This window comes from Cervus elaphus, chromosome 20 (genome assembly GCF_910594005.1).
Source record: "Cervus elaphus chromosome 20, mCerEla1.1, whole genome shotgun sequence".
In the NCBI taxonomy this organism is placed as follows: Eukaryota; Metazoa; Chordata; class Mammalia; order Artiodactyla; family Cervidae; genus Cervus; species Cervus elaphus.
This window is the reverse complement of record NC_057834.1, coordinates 66,260,342-66,282,301: the sequence shown is the minus strand read 5'-3', so window position 1 is coordinate 66,282,301 and position 21,960 is coordinate 66,260,342. Positions and strand designations below refer to the sequence as shown.

Here is a 21,960-nt window from a genome sequence, read left to right as displayed (position 1 = left end):
TTCTTCTGGAAGTTAATCAACCTAAGAGTTTGTACATAAATCAGAAGTACTTGTTTTGAAATCTAACAAAAATAATAAATATTTAAAATATCCCGAACAAGTCTTCAAGCAAAAAAATTACCTCCAAAATCATTGCAGATGGTGACTGCAGCCATGAAATTAAAAGACGCTTGGTCCTTAAAAGAAAAGCTATGACCAACCTAGAGAGCATATTAAAAAGCAGAGACATTACTTTGCCAACAAAGATCTATCTAGTCAAAGCTATGGTTTTTCCAGTAGTCATGTATGGATGTGAGAGTTGGACTATAAAGAAAGCTGAGCACTAGCACTGAAGAATTGATACTTTTGAACTGTGGTGTTGGAGAAGGCTCTTGACAGTCCCTTGGACTGCAAGGAGATCAAACCAGTCATTTCTAAAGGAAATCAGTCCTGAATATTCACTGGAAGGACTGATACTGAAGCTCAATACTTTGGGCACCTGATGCGAAGAACTGACTCATTGGAAGAGACCCTGATGCTGGGAAAGATTGAAGGCAGGAGGAGAAGGGGACGACAGAGGATGAGATGGTTGGATGGCATCACCGATTCAATGGACATGAGTTTGAGCAAGCTCCAGGAGTTGGTGATGGACAGGGAAGTCTGGTACATGCTGCAGTCCATGGGGTCACAAAGAGTCAGACACAACTGAGCGACTGAACTGAACTGAGCAAGTCTTAAAACAGAGAAATTATCTGTAGGCAATTTTATATGCTAAGAAACCTGCTAACATATTACTCCTCAAAAATTATCAGTATGTATTAAAGCTTTTCCTAGAAAAATTATAATTTCATAATGCTGAAGCAACTTCCCCCCAAATAAATGGCACTATTCCTTTACATTACTGTTATTATTACCTTTCACGGGTTCGGTTCTGTCTTTGCCTGTGAACACTGGAGGCTTTGATATTGGAATAGGAATAGTTCTGTCTTTTGGTTTTGGTGGAGGTGGCATAATTTCAGCTTTTGGTGAAGGAGGTAGTATAGCTCCTGTTTGCTTTTCCAGATAATTGAGAATATCTTCTTTAAGTATTCTCCCATCTTTTCCTGAGCCAATAACTTCACTCAGCTTAATCTAAGAAAAAGGACACCTTTTTAATGCTAAAAATAAAACTACCTAAAAATAAATAAATCCATCATTATGGTCTCTAAGTGGAATTAAATGAACTGAAGGTAAAGTATCTCTGACCAATAAATTAGTATAAGGAAATAACATTTTCTTTATCCTAACAGAATACTATAAACTATAACATTTTCATCATCTCAATAGAATACTATAAACTACAGCTACACTAGTCATTTGTTACTTTTCTACCTACTGTTCATTTACCCATGTAGTAACAATGTAATAACTACACTGTATATAGCTATTTTTGAAAATATATTTTTAAACAACTATTTCTAAATTTCTTGCATAATTCTTATTGGATTTTTTTTTTCTTTTCCTGAAGACTACATAAGAAGAACTGAGCATTTAAACAAGAGTTAAACACTGTAACAAATGCAGACCAATGTTTCTGACCTTGGCTACCAGTATACACACAATGGCTAAAATAATCATCCAACAAAAGCTCTCTGTAACAGCTACATTCTGCTATATTTAAAATGGATAATCAACAAAGACCTAATACATAGCTCAGAGAACTCTGTTCAATGATATGTGGAAGCCTAGATGGGAGGGAGTTTGGGGGAGAATGAATACATGTATATGTATGGCTGACTCCCTTTGCTGTCCGCCTATATCTACCATAACATCATTAATTGGCCATACTCCAATATAAAATAAAAAGTTCAGTTTAAAACAAAAAACTCTGTCAGTTTTTTCCTGATGGTTGTTTTACAAAGATCAATACAAAACATTGAAATGAACTTTATTGAGGCATATTTGGAATGTGACTTCCTCAGCTCAAGTTAAGGATCAACACCTAAGTTTTATCAAGGTATTCCACAGAACAAACAATTGATGATGCAATTCCACTTTCTACTAGTCACTCATGATACTTTTTGGAAACATTTATGATCTGGATTTATTTAATCACTTCTTATGTTTGCTTATAGAGATAAAATATTTTCACTAAATTGAATTCTGCATAAAAAGACATATAAACTTGGATGATACCCTCCTGCATAGTGTATATTAATCTCTCAAGGTTAAATCCTGCCTTATTTATATTAGTGTTTCTCTAAGAATGATTTCAAAAGAATAAAGGACTTTATCACATCAAACATTTAGTTTATAACAAGTAAACTCTAAGAATTTAAACAAATAATTTTTAGGTAATTACAAACTCTGAGTGCCACTGGTTTTAAACTCTATTCATTAATATGCAAACTGCAAAAAAAAAGGGGCGGGGAAGAGTTGTTTTATAATAATAAGTCTGCTATTTAATTTCTAGTAATTATACAAATGCCCTTATCATATATATATATATCTTTAGAAAGACACAGGAAAGCTACATCATACATTTCTATGGGTAGTCCTTCTATATAATTTTTTAAAATGGTAAAATGTTTATAGCTTTCAAAGCAATATAGAAGATCATTATTTCATCTAATACCTTAACAATCTAGTATCCCATAATACCATTTCCATTTCTCTATTTCAACAAATCGTCTTCATATCTGAACACATTTAATGGCTAATCAATTTTCATTAAAGGTATAGAACATAATTTTCCTAAGCATTTCCCTGATTTTGATCACATATATGCCTTCTAGTTTCTCGCTATATAAAACACTTGTTAGACTATATCCTAGATGACCTTCCTCAGTGTTAGATAACTAGCTGAAGAGATATGAATATTTTAACACTTGGAAGACTATATCCTAGATGACCTTCCTCAGTGTTAGGATAACTAGCTGAAGAGATATGAACATTTTAATGACTCTTACTACATATTCCCAAAATGTAAACATTTTTTTCCCACTGTAACTAAACTACTCTCAAAAAGAGACAAACAAAAACCCTGCACTGTGGGGGATAGTGGAAAGAACTCGGGCTTTGGAACCAGAAAGATCTGTGCTCACCTCCCCAGTTGTGCTACTTATTTGATTAGAGGCAACCCAATCAACTTCTCTTCCCTTTCTCATCTCATCCGAAAGAGGATAACCCAAACCAGCTTGCAGGGTTACTTTGAGGATTAGCTATGTATGGCGTCTGGCTCAGAAGTGCTCAAACGATGGAAGCAACAACTTTTGAGGCAGTATTAATAATTGAGAGCACTGGTTTTAGAGTCACGGAGATTCACTTTGGAATCCCAGTTCTACTATTGTGTTAGCTATGTGACCTCGGACCAGTTATTTGACCTCTCCAAGTTTTATAAAAGTCTGTTATTTCACAGAGTTGTGAAGATTAAAAACAAGATGACATATAAATTATTAGCACAATGCCCAGGAGCCATCTTGCTTTAAAGATTAAGCATCAATGACTGGCAAGTAAGAGGAAACACAAAAGACCAGCCTCCGTGACTGAAGCCAATACTATGGCGTTTTCCATCTCCCGGGGATCCAGCAGATCCTTGAGACCATATCCGTGCCTGGACCATTTCCCATCCCTTCCCTACAATGCTTCCTTTCTTCCTAGTAAAGATGATCACTCTTTCAATTAATCAATCACATGTTCCCAAACCCCTGTCTCAAGCTATGCTTCTAGGGTACCTGATCTAAGACTCTAGTATTTACAAGTGTTCAATAATCAGTAGCCCCGACTGTCATTAGGCTCTCAGAAAAAATAAAAAACCCACACTTCTCACTTAATATGAATTATAAGTTCACAATTTTCCTCTCATTTCTCATAAGGACTAACCTTTTAGTAACTTGAGCCATGTTTCCTTTAATTGAGCCAACTCATTATTGAATAGCTGGGCAATTCTTCATAGATACATATGTAGATGGTCTATGTGATCTCACTCTTAAATATTAAGAAAACTTACATTGTTTTCCATTGCAAGGCGACGAACTGCAGGAGTCGCCAGTGTTTTCTGGCCCTTTATCTCTTGGTGTGTGTGTTCATCATGGGACACAGCAGGGGTTTCAACAACATCTTCTTCTGAATCTGGAAACAAGGTAAAATATTACTGTTTAGTAGAAAATATTAAAACAACAAGCTTGTTGTTCAGTCCTTTAGTCGTGTCCGACCCTTTGCAACCCCATGCACTGCAGCATGCCACCATGTCCTTCACCATCTCCCTGAGTTTGCTCAAACCCATGTCCATCAAGTCAGTGATGCCATCCAGCCATCTCATCCTCTGTCGTCCCCTTCTCCTCCCGCCCTCAATCCTTCCCAGCATCAGGGTCTTTTCCAATGAGTCAACTCTTCGCACGAGGTGGCCAAAGTATTGGAGTTTCAGCTTCAACATCAGTCCTTCCAATGAACACCCGGGACTGATCTCCTTTAGGATGGACTGCTTGGATCTCCTTGCAGTCCAAAGGACTCTCAAGAGTCTTCTCCAACACCAGAGTTAAAAAGCATCAATTCTTGAGCACTCAGCCTTCTTTATGGTCCATCTCTCACATCCATGCATGACTACTGGAAAAACCATGGCTTTGACTAGACAAACCTTTATCAGCAAAGTGATATCTCTGCTTTTTAATACACAGTCTAGGTTTGTCATAGCTTTTCTTCTAAAGAGCAAGCATCTTTTAATTTCATGGCTGCAGTCACCATCTGCAGTGATTTTTGAGCTTAGTGTCTATAAATATATAAATAAATTCCATTTAAAGTATATATTCAAAAAGCATGATAGATGAGCTACTTCAGAATGGAAAAACACAACTTTAAAATAGAAAAACAAACAAGGGTACTAGAGTGAGTGAGAGGGGTGTACTAGTACCAAGTACTGTTTAATGATTATGATTATCTTCTATTTACATCACTTCTGTTAAAATTATGTAGCAGCTACAAGTTAAAAAATGAGTTTCTTTCATAAATTTTAAAACACAGGTATTACAAACATTTTCTTAATAAATGTCTCACATTCATATATATGTACACTATATATACATTTGTATATATACATACATACATATATATGGCATGAATTAAGAATCAAATGTGAGGTAAAGTACATGAATCATGTGAAATCTGTGAGAATATTAATAGCATTTAAATTTTTTTCTCTGCTTTGAATGCAATGAAGAATGCTGTGGAAGATTTTATTTTCATGGCTTATACTAATTTGATAGTTTTGTTCTCTGCTAATACTAATTTGGTAGTTTTATTCTCTAACTCTAGAGTAGAGATATAAGAAAAATAATCTTGGGCTATTAGCATGCATTTTTGCAACCAAAAAAGGTTTTGAGAGCATTTAATTGCCAAGGTTGGATGCTAGAAAGTCAATGCTGAGTATAGCAGAATCTCTGTGGGAATAAGCAAATTAGAGACAGCCTCTAAACATCAGCAGGCAACTGAATTATCTTTGACACTCAATTCTAAGCAAACAAATTTCCACTGCTGCAGCTGTGGAAAGACATTCTATTCATTCACCCCCCTCACTAACCTATGAACTGGCCCAGTGGAGCTCTCAAAGTTTCCCATATGGGTAAGGAAGAGAAAAAAGAAACAAACGAAAGTTTTGTATTGAACATGAAGGGTAGTAGAAAATGTGACTACTGGAGTTCAGGACATACTGCCCCAAAATATTCCACTCTGGTGTACTGATTATTTTGAGCTGTATGCAATTGGAAAAACATCAAATGCAAGGAGAGATTAATTCTGAACTCTCATTTACCTGAAGACATCCAAAAGGAACTCAACTGTCATAAGCTCCCTCCCCAGGAGAGAGTCTGACTTCTAGCGAAGATTGACTCTTATCACAGAAGAGACTAGAAATTCGTAACACAGACAAGCTTTTGTCACAAACTATCATCAGTCAGTCAGTCAGTTCAGTCACTCAGTTGTGTCCTACTCTTTGTGACCCCATGGACTGCAGCACCCCGGGCTTCCCTGTCCATCACCAAATCCCGGAGTTTACTCAAAACTCATGTCCATCGAGTCAGTGATGCCATCCAGTCATGATCAAACTATCATACCTCCCACATATTCCACGAAGAGCCTGTTTATCTTTCCCAAAAATGGTTTACTCTTCCTTAAGAGGTTTCCTTCCCTCCTACTCTTTTACTTTAACTCTAAAACACTGTATTGTCCTGGCAAACATCTTTAATACTATATATCCAACACCTAACTTGTGTTGTTACTGCAGAATGTACGAACAGACACATTGTTAGAAATGTAGTGCTAGTGCTCTGGGTGCAGAATGGAACTGATATTCTATCTTTGAAAACAATTTTCAGTTTAAGAAGGTAGTTTGGAACATGAGTTTCAGAATTAAACAGAACTGGGGTCAAATCATAGCTCTACCAGTTACCAGCCATGTGGTCATGTGCAACTTCAACCTCCATGTATCTCAGTGTTGCATGTGTCAACTGTGGATAATGATCTGTATGATTTAATGAGTTTATATATATTTATGTATATATATGTATGTATATATATATATATATATAGCACATAAGCACAGAGAAAGCATTCAACCAATGATAGATGTTCATGCTAAAGGGTGAATGCAATATAATGGCAGAAGTGAAGAAGTGAAGTGAAGTTGCTCAGTTGTGTCCAACTCTTTGTGACCCAATGGACTGTAGCCTACGAGGCTCCTCAGTCCATGGAATTTTCCAGGCAAGAGTACCAAAGTGGGTTGCCATTTCCTTCTCCAAATGGCAGAATAGGACCACTTTAATAAAGTATTCTGCTACCTCTTCTGCCCCCCTCTCTCTTCCGCATGGTGGCAAGAAGCCTCAATTAAAGCTTATTAGGTATAGAAACTTGCCAATTGTTTGACGGTCAAGCATTCTGGCAACTTAATCTTGTATATACAGTTGTAGGAACAGAACACCGAAAACAGCTGCCAAGTAGCCTCAACATAAAAACCATGCACTTGCTTCAGAGAAAAAGCATTTAAATTCTCAGTTGGATCCTATTTTCTTTTCTTTTTTTTATTCCTATTTTCTTTTCTTAACACACACTTCTTGACAAACTTGGTTACCTGTGTTCCCAGAAAGTTAGGAAGGATTATAACGGCCTGTCACAATGACAATGCTAAGAGGTATGCTCAAAATAAAAAATCAGATGAAGAATTATGTTTTTGTTTTTCCTAGAACAATGAATGTTTATTAACATATAGCTCTGCATAACAAAAAAAATGATTTTAGGTTATACTCAATATACTCACTTCAAGAAAGAGTAAAATACGTAGGCTTTTAAAAAATAAATAAATGGGACTAATGAGCCCCATTAAATGAATTGTTTTGAAAAGTTTGGGTTCAAAAAGTTTTAGTTGCTTAGAGAAGTGAGGATTAACCTTACCTTTTAAAATAGAGGTTAGAGAAAGCCAAGTTAGCTATAAGGAGAACTCACAGCACTAGTCTAAACACTGAGTTTACAGTAGACAGCACACTGAGGTATGAATCAGCTTTGATATAATCTTGATAATATTAAGTAACTAAATCATCAATTTGTAATTGTAAAGAGTATATGCTTTTTAAATGTCACAGATACAAGTTGGCATAAGTGAGTCTGGTGAGGTCTCTTCAAGCAGAGGTCTGTCTACAGCCAAAGCACTCATAAATAGGACTTGGAGGTCACAAATACATTTTTCCTGATCAAAATTATCATGATACCCCAATCTTAAAAAGTAGGTTGAAACACTGTCTTACAAAAGACAGTACCATAGAATATTATTTAAACAAGCAATAAGACAGGATTTCATGTCCAATACTACTACTAAGATTTCTACTCTCGATCCTTTGCACTCTAGATGTAATTATTTTCTACTTGTAAAATGTACATATCTTATACTCCTAAAAAACTTTTCATTAGGTAATTTTCTTACTCATAGTATAACTGGTTTTCTCAGCACTAAAACAGGGAATAATATAAACAAATTCAGTATTACTGTAATTTTTTTTTGGCTGTGCTAGGCTATAGCTGTGGCATGTGAGATCTAATTCCCCAAATAGGGAGTAAACTTGGGCCCCTGCATTGGGAGCATGAAGTCTCAGCCACTGGACTACCAGGGAATACCTTACTATAAATTCTTGTTTAAGACAAGGTACACGAAATATTTAGAAACTTTTTCCATTTCCAGAATTTAAAAAGAGGCATATATAAATTTCTTAAAAAACAATCCACTATTCTATAGGCTTGCTTATTTGATATATAGGATTATGCTTCATAGTTATTTTTACAATAAAAGATTTAATACAAATTATAGAAAATATAAATATAAAAGCAAAAAGACACACACACAAAATAAAACTAGCATGCAAGACAATTATTCAGAATGCATTATGAATAGCAAATGAAATAGTTAGCAATGATCATTTTTCTATGAGGAAAATTACCAGATAATTTTTACTCTCATAATCTATCTAATCACATTAAGTTTTTACAAATAACACAGTATACATACATAAAACATAAAATTTGTTGAGTGTTGAAATACATATATAGCCATAACCATCACTACAATCAAGACAATGAATGTATCTATCACCCCCCAAAGTTTCCTTGTATTCCTTAGTAATTCTTCCTTCCCAAACCTTACCCGCTCTCTGCTCTATCAGCAGGCAACCACTAATTGGCTTGCTGTCATCATAGATTAGTCTGGATTTTCTAAAATTTTATTACTCTCCAAAATATATAAGCAACTCATGCAGCTCAATATAAAAAAACAACCCAATCAAGAAATGGGCAGAAGAACTAAATGGATATTTCTCCAAAGACATACAGATGGCCAACAGACACATATAAAGATGCTCAACATCACTCGTTATTAGAGAAATGCAAATCAAAACTACAATGAGGTATCACCCCATACTGGTTAGAATGGCCATCATCAAAAAAATCTACAAACAATAAATGCTGGAGAGGATGTGGAGAAAAGAGAACCCTCTTGCATTGTTGGTAGGAATGTAAATTGATATAATCACTATGAAGAACAATATGGAGGTTTCTTATTAACTAAAATTAAAACTACCATATGACCCAGAAAGCCAACTACTGGGCATATACCATAATTCAAAAAGACGCACGTCTCCCAGAGTTCATTGCAACACTCTTTACAATAGCCAGGACATGGAAGCAGCCTAAATGTTTATCAACAGATGAATGGATAAACAAGATATGGTACATATATACAATGGAATAATATTATTCAGTCATAAAAAGGGTCAAACTTGGGTAATTCATAGTGATGTGGATGAACCTAGGGTTTGTCATATGGAGTGAATACGTCAGAAAGAGAAAAATAAATACCATATGTTAATGCATATATATGGAAGCTAGAAAAATGGGACTGATGAGCCTATTTGCAGGGCAGGAATCTTGATGCAGATGTAGAGAACAGACGTGCGGACACAGGGGAGGAAGGAGAAGGACAGACGAATTGAGAAGCTATCATTGATATATATATATACACATACACATTACCTCGTGTAAAATAGCTAGCTAGTGCGAAGCTACTATATAGTACAAGGAACTCAGCTTGGTAATCTGTGATGATGACTAAAGGGGAAGGATGGGGGTGGAGGGATGGGAGGAATGGGATATATGTCCACATACAGCTAATTTACTTCATGGTACAGCAGAAACTAGCACAACATTATAAAGCAATTGTACTCCAATTAAAAACTAAATTAATGTACATGGAATCACATAGCATGTTCTCTTTACTTCTGGTTTCTTTGACTCAGACTAATTTTTCAAGATTCATCCATGTCATACAGGAAATTAATTTCTATAAAAAGGTTATTTAGAAAAAACATACCCCTCGCCTGAAAAAGTTTTTGACTTTATAATTTGCTATATCAAGACTTACTAAGTTGGATTTCACTGGGGATACCAAAAGAAACTTTAAAAATAAAAGCAAACAATAAAATCCCCCTCAAATCCCAATTGCTCACTTGTTCATACACAGTCAGCCCTGGGAATCCATAGGCTCTGGATTCATGGATTCAACCAACTGTTGATTGAAAATATACAGAAAAAATTCCAGACAGTTCCAAAGGGCAAATCCGAATTTGCTGAATGCCAGCAACTATTTACATAGTATTTACACTGTATTAGTGACTTAGCAGCAGCAGCAGGTATTACAAGTAATCTAAAGATGATTTAAAATATAGGCTATATGCAAATACTACACCATTTCATAACAGGGAGATGGGCATCTGCAGATTTTGGTATCTGTTTGTGTGCATATGTGTCCTGAACCAATGCTTTGCCAATACCAAGAGACTACTATAATTTGCTTTTATGGATGGCCGAGATAGATACCTAACCTGGTCTACAGCACCTGATTGGTTATTCTAATTTACTGACATCCACAGTAATGTTTAGCATCTTTGCTTGTTTCAGTTTATGTCAAGAATATAATTCTTTCCTTTCAAGGTCTTAACTGAATGATAAAAAAAAAAGGAAAAAAAACTATATTATCTTGTTGACACATCAAAATAATTCTGTACTTATTTCAGGTAATTAAAAAAAATTATTTGCTTATTTCTGGCTGTGTTGGGTCTTCGCTGCTATGCAGGATTTTTTCTAGTTGCAGCAACCGGGGGCTACTCTCTAGTTGTGGTGTGCGGGTTTCTCATTGCAGTGGCCTCTCTTGTTGCTGAACACAGGCTCAACAGTTGTGGTGCATGCATGAGGCTAGTTGCTCTGCAGCATGTGGGATCTTCCCAGATCAGGGATTGAACCCGTGTCTCCTGCATTGGCAGATGGATTCTTTACCACTGAGACAACAGGGAAGCCCCTATTTCAGGTAATTTTTAAAGATATAGTCTTTCTTGTTTTTAACATTCCTAAACCATGCCTTTCAATAGAAATCTGAAATCAAGACAATAGGAAGCACCCTTAGTACCCAGATTATGGTCTCTTATTCATTGCATATTAAAAGAACAAGAGCTCCTGAAGGAGGAGATGATTCTGGGTCTAGGCAGGAAAAGTACAAGATGACGCCAAAAGCAAGGAAGTTTTTGAAAATTAACAGGGTAGTATTAAAAGGACACACAGCAATCACCTTGAAATGGTCACCACTATTAATAATCAGAAATAAAATAAATAATAAGAAAACTTCAAGAAATTTTGGAGGCAACATGTTATAGTGGAAAATATTCTGGACAAAAACTCAGGACATCTGAGTTCTAAATTTGGCTTTGTGACTGCCATGGGCAAATCACCCAACGATGAACTTGTTAACCTGGATTACCTCATGAATAAGAACAAATAAAATACTAAGCGTGAAACATTTTATAAACTGTAAAGTGTGCCTATGACATTAGTTATATTATTGTACAGACTGAGGGACTAACAGTCAGCCAACCACTGTAGTTCAGACTCCTTCTAAACGTCCCAACTTCACTATACTGAAAGGTCTTCATCTCAGCACTTCCGGAGAGATTGCTGGCTTAGGTTTGCATCATAGAATTACGGTCCCCCCTGCCCCTCCTCCACATCAAAGCTTCTTAGATGACATAACCTTGGTATATCACACCAATGCCAAAAGGAACTTCTGATGTAGAGGGTCAGCTATTTGTTACCATAGGGACAGCGCACGGCTTTAATTTTCCTATAATGTTCTCATAATGAATTCCCTTTTGTCAGAACACCTAATGATTACAAGTTCCATGGCTGCTGCTGCTTCTGAATGCTAGTTTCTTTGCTCCCCACTCTGATTTTCCCTCTTTTCTACTTCTCTTTAAAAAGTTGGCTTTCATAACCACCACCAATGAGAATGTGTTTTGGTTTTCATATCAGTGGCAAACAGAGCAATCCCATTATGTGAGATTTAATCTTTGTACATTCCAATTTTTACTAGTGACCAGTGTTCAACACTTGAATCTTTCATTCCCAGGAGAGTTTATTGCTTCTTTGAACATAAGATTTCCAGAAGGCAGGCCTCCAGATAAATAAAGTATTACTATACATGTTTTTATATATAGTAATACTGATGCTTGCTCCTTAGAAGGAAAACTATGACAAACCTAGACAGTGTATTAAAAAGCAGAGACATCATTTGCCAACAAAGGTCTGAATAGTCAAAGCTATGGTTTTTCCAGTAGTCATGTATGGATGTGAGTTGGACCATAAAGAAGGCTGAGTGCCAAAGAATTGATGCTTTTGAATTGTGGTGCTGGAGAAGACTCTTGAGAGTCCCCTGTACTGCAAGGAGATCAAACCAGTCAATCCTAAAGGAAATCAACTCTGAATATTCATTGGAAGGACTGATGCTAAAGCTGAAGCTCCCAATACTTTGGCCACCTGATGCAAAGAGCCAACTCATTTGAAAAGACCCTGATGCTGGGAAAGACTGAAGGCAAAAGGAGAAGGAGGGAGCAGAGGATAAGATCGTTAGATAGCATCACTGACTCAATGGACATGAATCTGAGCAAACTCCAGGAGATGGTGAAAGACAAGGAAGCCAGGTGTGCTGCAGTCCATGGGGTTACAAAGAGTTGGACACAACTTAGCTACTGAACAACAACAACAAATATGTTTTTAACATGCTAACTGGTCAAAAGATAATCATGTATCACAGAATACCTTTCTATTTTTCTTATCTCAGTTCTAAACCTTCAAATCAAACCATGTAAGTTATTCAAAGTAAACACCACTTTCAACTGGTACCCAATGACAAAAGTACACCAATAATCAATTTGGCAAGATAGATGAACATATATATATATATATATATATATATATATATACACAGTACCTTTTAAAGCTTCCGTTTCTATGTCTACTAATGGCTTTCCCACATAGGCAGTATCATCTAGATTATAATACAGTTTTTTAATGACTCCATCATAACGACTAGTGATAGTAACAGAAGCTTTATCACTTTGAACTTCACAGATGCTATCAAACTGAGACACTGTATCTCCTTCTTTTACGAACCTAAAAGAAAAAGTCATAAGACACTTTTATGTGAACCATAGTACAGATCATCTGAAACAATAAAAATGCTACACTGAATTAGATGAATATCCACAGAACCCAGTATTGAGTCCCAAATGATACACTGAAGGATGTTTCAGAAGAGACTACAGTGGCTTTCAGAGGTTCTTTGATGCTTCTTCAAGAAGTATAAATTTTAAAAAAACAATGAAATATTCATAGATTTATAATCCAAAAATTTAATTAACGTATCAGATTTTTCTGCCTCACCCATTTCTTAGATGAAATATGAAAAATGTATTTTAAAAGTGTTATTTTCTTTTATTGTCTCAGCCTTCATCACATTTTAAGGGATAGCTATTATTTCTAGAATTAAATCTTAAAAACTGATATCCTCAATACACATCTCCTATACTTTTATGAATTGTAGTTTGAGTTCTTTGCCTTTGTCTCTAACATGGCCAATTAATTTCAGAGTCAGCCTCTTCTGACCTGAGGTCCATCGCTCTTTCCTTGATCCCACAATGCCACAGAGACACAATTGCAAGGTACATTTATGTGATTATGGTTCTCTCCTAACCTACAGAGCAATTATAATGAAAACTACAAGGAAAGAATGTTTAGGTGTCTAAACGAGAGGTAAAAGGATCTTTAACAGTATAAAATTGTGGGAGAGAATCTATTGACTCACCTTAACTGCTAGTTCTCGAAACCTTTGAAAATTAGTTCAGTACTCGGAGGTGTTTCTGTTTTTCCAGAAAGGGAAACAAAGAAAAGGGGTAGAAGGATGCCTAAGTAGAGGTCTTTTTAATTTTTGTTTCAAGCCCCTTTCTTTTTTACTTTTTTTTTTTAACCTTTGAAACAGTATTCTTTGATTCACATCTTTTGTTTTAATATTTTAACCTGTTCTAAAAATATAGGCAAACTCTCAGGTAATGGTGAGTCAAATGTACTTGCATTCTTGCTGAAATCATTTTTAATAAACAGAGCTTAGAGTACATAACAATTTTAAAACATTTTGGAAAGAAGCTCTAAGTTCATTCATTAACAGCTTTTCAAAACACATGGTCATATCAACTTAGCATCTTTTAGAGACTAATTTATCTTTTTTTAGCTTAAGTGAAGAGTGGGCTGTGAAAAAAAAATTTAAAAAGAGGAAAAAACAAACCTTAATAAATTACACTGAATAAAATGCCCTGATGTATGATGAACTATGCCACCAGTATATTGGCAACACAAACTAGATTTACTTTAAAGCTTAAAAAATACATATATTATGTTATAAAAAAAAAAAAAAAACATATATTATGTTATAAAGAAAGGTGTTTCAATTTAAATAGATTCCTATTTATTTGTACTTAAATTACTTGTGTACTTACTCAAAAAAATTTCAGAATAACTTACCATTCTTTAACAGTTACTTCTCTAATCCCTTCTCCAATGTCTGAGAGTTTGAATTGAACAATCTGTCCCTGGAGAGCTTCAAAAACAAATAAGAAACAATGATAATTAAATACATAATGTATTGCTAATAGACAGATGTTTTGACATCTAAAATTAGAAAATATTCTCAAGCAGAGGCAGAAACTATTCTATTTCATAGATTCAAAGCAGTATTTTAGAATGTTTAAAAGCATAACCATCATTCATAACCATCGAAGATTTAAACAAATTACTCAGTGACACAGACCTGTTGATACTGCCACAGAACTATCATTTTCCAGTTTCCAAAATAATGTTGTTTTACAGGGGATAGAAGGCCCTTCCAACAAATGAGATCTTGCACTAATAGCAATGAACAGAAAATAGAACTGGATATTGTACAAAGGGAGATTCAGTTGGATCTCCTTGTTTTATGTTATTAAACTATAATAAACATTAAAGACCTGCTCTTAAAATCTCTTGTCTTCATATAACTCTTCTCACCCCCATTGCCTAAAGATCAGGCAGATCCATATTAGAAGACTTGGAAAATTCTTAATCTGCCCAAATAATGTTCTGCTAGCTTATTAAATTTTAGTTCTCTATGTCGTCTTTCCATTTTTTTTTAAACTCCTTTTTGAAGTTCTACATCCTTTTTATAACATGTAGATGCCAATGATACTTTATGGTAATTATTTCCAACACAGACATTATTACTGGTCAACAAAAAGTATGTATGGATCCTCTCACTTTTCTAAATTAACAAATAGCTCTGAAGTGACTGAAGAATGCTCCTCTCTCTTTTTCTTTGTTCAGCCGCTCAGTCATGTCCAACTCTTTGGGACCCCATGGACTGCAGCATGCCAGGCTTCCCTATCCTTCACTATCTTCTGGAATTTGCTCAAACTCATGTCTATTGAGTCGGTGATGCCATCCAACCATCTCGTCCTCTGTCGTCCTCTTCTCCTCCTGCCCTCAATCTTCCCCAGCATCAGGGTTCTTTCCAATGATTAGAATACTATTAAACAAAGTTGCTGGTAAAACACAAGGTAAGGTAGGAAACTTTTCTTTAAGAAATATGAGATTAGTACTTAAGAAATACAAAATATATTTTGATAAGAACAGTCTTTTGTTTCCACTCCAGTAAGTGTGCTCTCTCACAGCCTGCTGCTCACAGTATAAATGGGAACCCTTTTGAAAAATAGTTTTGGCATTAAGTATCAAAAACCTTGAAAAAAAAAAGCTCTGTATCTTTGATTCCATAAGTAATTCTACTTCTAAGATTTTTTTTCCCTGAATAAATAGAGAGGTACACAAAGATTTCTGCTCAGGAATAGTTATCATGGAGTTGTAATAAAGAACTGGAAGCTAACTGAAGTAACCAAAAAATGACAAGTAATTATACTATGGCACCTCTACAAAAAGCAATATTATGCAAGGAACAGCTTGTGCAAGGGCATGGAAATATGATAATATAGCATAGTCAGGGAATGACAAACACTTCTATACATCTGATGATTGGATATGTGGCAAGAAATCAGCGCAGGCTTAAGACTTTGTGTGCCATGATGAGGTGAGGTGTTTGGAATTTATCCTAGGAGCAATCAGGAAAGTGAAAATCCAAGTCACTCAGTCGTGTCCAACTCTTTGCAATCCCATGGACTATACAGTCCACGGAATTCTCCAGGCCAGAATACTGGAGTGGTAGCCTTTCCCTTCTCCAGGGCATCTTCCCAATCCAGGGATTGAACCCAGGTCTCCCGCAATGAGGGCAGATTCTTTATCAGCTGAGCCACAAGCGAAGCCCAAGAATACTGGAGTGGGTAGCCTATCCCTTCTCCAAAGGATCTTCCCAATCCAGGAATCGAACCAGGGTCTCCTGCATTGCAGGTGGATTCTTTACCAACTGAGCTATCAGGAAAGCCCAGGTAATTAGGAATCAGTGGCAAATAAATATAGTCTTAAATTCTTTTGAAGCTGTTCCCCAAAACGGTAAAGTTTACTTTACCACTACTTAAATCTATGCTGGCCCATGACTTGTTCTGACCAATAGAATATAGCAGAAGTAAAGTTGTGTGAGTTCTGAAGTTGCAAGCCTCCCTATGACCTCTCAGACTCCCCCTTCTTCCTCTTGGAATGTGTCTTGAAATCCGCATATAAGGAAGCTGTTCTAGGTTACTGGAGGATGAGAGATGCTAAGTGTAGGAGAAAAAAGAGATGCCCCAGCCAAAACACAACACCAATTGTCAGACATATGAATAAGACCATCTTGGACCTTCTAACCCAGAAGACCTTGTAGCCGAATCTAGTCACACTAGTGAGCCCAGGTGAAACCAGCAGAGGAACCGCGTGCACCCAACCAACCCCCAGAGTGCTAAGGAACAATAAATCATTGTTCCTGTAGGCCACTAAGTTGTCGGGAATTATTTGGCAATAATTAGCTGATAGGGAGTCCCATCTACAATTTCACATCTGTAACTTTGTATCTATAATTTCAGAGAAGAATATCTCTGGCAGGGGTGTGATAGAAAAGGTTGGGAAGGGGTGCAGAGAAAACAGGAGGTTATTGTAGATAAGAAATTGAAGTATAGAATTGAACATATTTATATATTTTCAAAGCTGTCTGAAAAGGAGAAGACAGGCTTAAAAAATACATAAGATGTAATATTACTAGATCTTGGTAATCAACTCGATGTGAGACAAGAATCAGGATGGCTCCAGGTTTCTAGCTTAATTATTTACTGAGTTAGGGAATAGTAGGAAGAGGATATATGCTAAGTATGTACAGCAATGCCCTTGGCACACAGTAGGTGATCAGTTATCAGTGTTGAATGGCTGTACTCTCACAAAAACACAAAGTTGTATAATACTATGATTACTCTGTTTCCAGATGATTAAACAGACAAATTAAGTAACTTGCTTATGGTCACACAGCTAGCACCTGGTAGACCAAAGAATCCAAAGCCTGGGTCCCCTCACTGTTTACCCAAAACTATCACAACATTGTTAATTGGCTATATCCCCAATACAAAATGCTTTTGGTGTTAAAAATAAATCAAATTTATTTTGAATAAATTTGAATAAATAAATTATTTGAATAAATTTAAGTTTATTATTTATTCAAATAAATTATTTGAATTTATTTGAATAAATAAATTTTATTTTTAAATAAATACATAAACCCAAAGCTTGTAAGTGTCTAGAGACCAGAGCAGGAGTTGGAGTTTCTGCTTGAAAAGTAATGATCTTTATTTTCTCTGAGAAGAGAAAAGATCAACTTTTAAAAACAGAAATCTTTTTCTTAATGGTGAAGACATGGTTTACATATTTTTGGGTGCTGTGGAAGATGACATACACAAGGAATAGGAGGACTAATTTATCTCGGGGTTAGATTCAGCTGAAATCCCCTTTTTTCCCCCATCACCAGCACAGACTAAGGCACCAAAGTATCTGTCAAAAGCTTAATGATGCAACAAAAGCCTAGGGTCACAAGGGTTCTAAATAAAACTCTGAATAGAACAGCAGAAAAAAAATGTGTTTTTTTTTTCCTTTTGCCTTATCTAATACTTTAAATCTCTAGTTCTTTGCAAGCGTAGAAAAAGCTGGAGAAAGGCAATTAAGTGGTAGAAGCCAGAGAACTTTCTCTTGACGAGCACCTCACATCGCTTTCATCACGCTATCATAACATGACAGATTGAGTGCCTCACAGAACAAAAATAATAATACAGTGATTTGAAGGACACAGTCCACTAAATCAACAGCTTGAGTCATATCAGTGCTGACTATTGCATTTAGGTAAGTCATATGATAAAGAACGAGAGCATTTAGATGTTAAACACAGAGAACGCATTCACAGCATTATAGAGACACAGTATTAAGGGAAAGTACGTGAAAGCGGGATGGGAGGTGGGGGCGCAAAAAAAAAGGAGAATTGGATAGATACGTGGAGAGCAAAGAGGGCCAGACTAAAAGTAAAAGGTCAACTCTTTTACTGTGATAAGTCTTCAATTACTGAATAAATATACAAAACATTATTTTGTATAGGCTATTTTGAGATCATACTTACCAGCAGTTGTTCTTAGCCACTGATGTGGATGACTGTACTTGAATGGAGGATAACCAAAGAAACACACATATTTTGGCTTCAAAACATGAACGTTACCACATGTTTGAAAGTAATGGACACAAATCTAGAGATGAGAAAACAAAAAAATTAAGAACTTTTTTTTTTAAAGAGCTTTTATAAATGATCTTAATGGCTTGTCTCTAAATATAAACTGAATTTCAAGTTTACTCTAAAAGTAGAACAATCATTATCACAATGCAAACAATATGAAATAATCTAGGTTGAAATCAGAATACTTGGCATCAGTGATGAGTTTATAAGTATTTCTGGTCAAGAAACCAAAGGAATTTGAACCCTAGCACACAGAATATGTTGTTGCTCGTTTGTTACAATTATATCCTTAGAGTCTGATTTGCCCATATGCTTATTACCCTTGACTAAAATTCCCTATGAAAGTAAAAAAATCTTAACAGTGGATTCTATATAAACACGTCAGTGTAAATATATCTGAGTCATTAAAGACTTCCTGAAATAAAAAGTGACTGCTACTGTTTACAACAGCCAAGACATGGAAGCAACCTAAATGTCTATCAGCAGATGAATGGATAAAGATGTGGTACATATATGTAATGGAATATTACTCAGCCATTAAAAAGAATGAAACAATGCCATTTGCAGCAAGATGGGTGGACCCAGAGACTGTCATAATGAGTGAAGTCTGTCAGGCAGAGAAAGACAAATATTGTATGATACCAGTTATCTGCAGAATCTTAAAAAATAAAAAAAGATACAAATGTGCCTATTTACAGAACAGAAACTGATTCCCAGACTTAGAAAATGAATTTATGGTTATGAGAGGAGGGGTCGGTGTGGGGATAGGGACAGATGGGGTCTGAGATTGACATGTACACACTGCTAAATTTAAAATCAATAACCACCAAGGATCTACAGTATAGCACAGAAGACTCTGCTCAATATTATGTAACAACCTAAATGGGAAAAGACTTTGAAAAATATATACATGTATATGTATAACTGATTCACTTTGTTGTGCACCTGAAACTAACACAGCATCGTTCATCAACTATACTCCAACATAAAATAAATAAGTTAAAAGCGACTGCCAGCATCTAAATACACTGAAAAACACATGTAATATTGCACCCAAAGGTTTTCGTATTGTAATTCATAGATTAAATTTAACTATTTTATATAAAATCTTAGTATAATATAATGTTACAGAAAAAAAACCAAAGTCGGGCTGAATGTATCTCACTTGATAAATCATATATATATTTGATATATATAACCTAAGTGTGTAAAAAGTATAATATTTTTTGAAAGTTAACATTTCAATGATATGAAATGTTATGGCAGTACACTCCAGTATTCTTGCCCAGGAAATCCCTGATTAACCACATCACATCACACTTTTTTAACATTTTTATACAATTTTAAAATATTACAGTTTGTTTAAAATTATTACAAAGTTTTGGCTATATTCCCCACTTTGTACAATACATCCTTGAACCCATCTTATATTTTCCATACCCCTACCCTATGTTGCCCTCCCTCCCACTGGAAACCACTACCTTGTTCTCTGTATCTTCAAGTCTCCTTCTTTTTTGTCCTATTCACTAGTTTATCATATTTTTTAGATTCTATGCATAAGCAATATCATATAGTACCTTTTCTTCTCTGACTTATTTCACTTAGCATAATGCTTTTCAAGTCCATCCATGTTGCAAATGGCAAAATTTTCATTCTTTTCTATAGCTGAGTAGTATCTCATATCTTCTCGAACCATTCATCTGTGGACAGACACTTAGGTTGCTTCCATATCTTAGAAATTATAAAAATGTTGCTATGAACATTACAGTATATGTACCTTTTCAAATTAGTGTTTTCTTTTTTCAGATATGTACCCAGAAGTGGCACTGCTGGGTAATATGGTAGTTCTATTTTCAGTTTCTTTGACAAACTTCCCTACTGTTTTCCTCAGTGGCTGCACCAATTTACATTCATACCAACAGTGTATGAGGGTTCCCTTTTCTCCACATCCTTGCCAACATTTGTTTTTTGTGTTCTCTTTGATGATAGCCATTTTGACAGGTGTGAGGTGATATGATATCCCAATGTGGTTTTACTTTGCATTTCCCTGATGATTAGCAATGTTGAGCATCTTTTCATGTGCCTGTTGACCATCTACATTTCTTCTTTGGAAATATGTCTATTCAATTTTGTTCATTTTTAAATGCAGAGTTGTATAATGTGGCTTGATCAAATTTATCAAATGGAGCAGAGGAAGGAGCTCAAGGACCAAATTGTTGATGACTGGAAACGTCAGGTCAAGGAGTTTGAAATCATACATTATGGGTTATTGCGAGTATGTATGTGTATATGTGTTTATTAGATAATAACAGTAAAGCCTGGAGGGGCTTCTCTGTTGGCTCAGTGGTACAGAATCCACCTGCCAATGCAGGAAATGTGGGTTTGATCTCTGGGCTGGGAAGATCCTCTGGAGAAGGAAATGGCAACCCACTCTAGAATTCTTGCCTGGGAAATCCCATGGACAGAGGAGCATGGTGAGCTACAGTCCATGCGGTCGTAAAAGAGTCTTCGTGACTAAACAATACTAACAACAATGCCTAAAGAGAAAGGACAAAGTTAAGAAACTATTATTGTATTTGAGACATGAAACCACAGACTCCTGGCTGAGATGATGAGTGGAAAAAGAAAGAAAGCAACATAAATGCAAAATGATTACTAGCAATTGGATGTCTATTAAGAGAAGGCTAAAACACATTAGTGAAGCTGCTGACTAAAAGGATAAAAAGGAAGGGAGAAAGAGAAAAAAAAATTTCAAATAGGAAAGATTTTTTTTCTACAAGCAACACACCAAAAAATAATGAGTAATGAAAAGAGGATTTAGCAGACTCCCATAATAAGGAAATAAATTAGTAGTAATTTATCAGGCAGTTGTTGAGCACACTGTAAAGACAGGATTATTCTTCACTCATGAATTCAAAGCTAAATAAGAAATAGAATAGTCTCTGAATTAAAATTGTTTACACTTTACTGCAGGAAGACAGACAAAATAGATAAATTCAGGATGATAGGATAAGTAATCAAGAGTCAAATGCATGATGCCATAGGAAAGTATAAACACAATATAATAAGGCTTTCCTAATAATTTACTGTAGGTGATAAGACCTCTTGCTGCTTATGATTTTTTTAATAACACATGGAAAAAAACAGACTTTTTAATAAGCAGTTCAACAAAGTTTCATTGAGTACCCACTATGTGTCAATCACTTAGGATCAGAGAACTGTGATTCCTTCCCTTATGGAATGTGTAGCCCATACTGTGAAAGATAAAAACAGGACTACCGGTGATTACAACAGTGTCATAATGGGAGAAGTAGTGTTAAGAAAACACAAAGGAGAAAACTTAACCTGGAGAAAGTGAGGTAAGACCTAAGGGA

General features: G+C 35.6%; 1 protein-coding gene across 1 annotated transcript in view; it reads right to left on the bottom strand.

Annotated features, from left to right (window-relative positions):
- DBT (dihydrolipoamide branched chain transacylase E2) overlaps nt 1-21,960 on the bottom strand; it is a 36,504-nt gene that overhangs the window by 12,034 nt on the left and 2,510 nt on the right. Inside the window, exons 2-6 of the mRNA XM_043877508.1 lie at nt 18,476-18,599; nt 14,392-14,467; nt 12,806-12,987; nt 3,968-4,089; nt 894-1,110 (exon numbers count right to left, since the gene is read on the bottom strand). Of these exons, the coding sequence (XP_043733443.1) occupies nt 894-1,110; nt 3,968-4,089; nt 12,806-12,987; nt 14,392-14,467; nt 18,476-18,599 (721 nt within the window). The remainder of the gene's footprint in view (nt 1-893; nt 1,111-3,967; nt 4,090-12,805; nt 12,988-14,391; nt 14,468-18,475; nt 18,600-21,960) is intronic.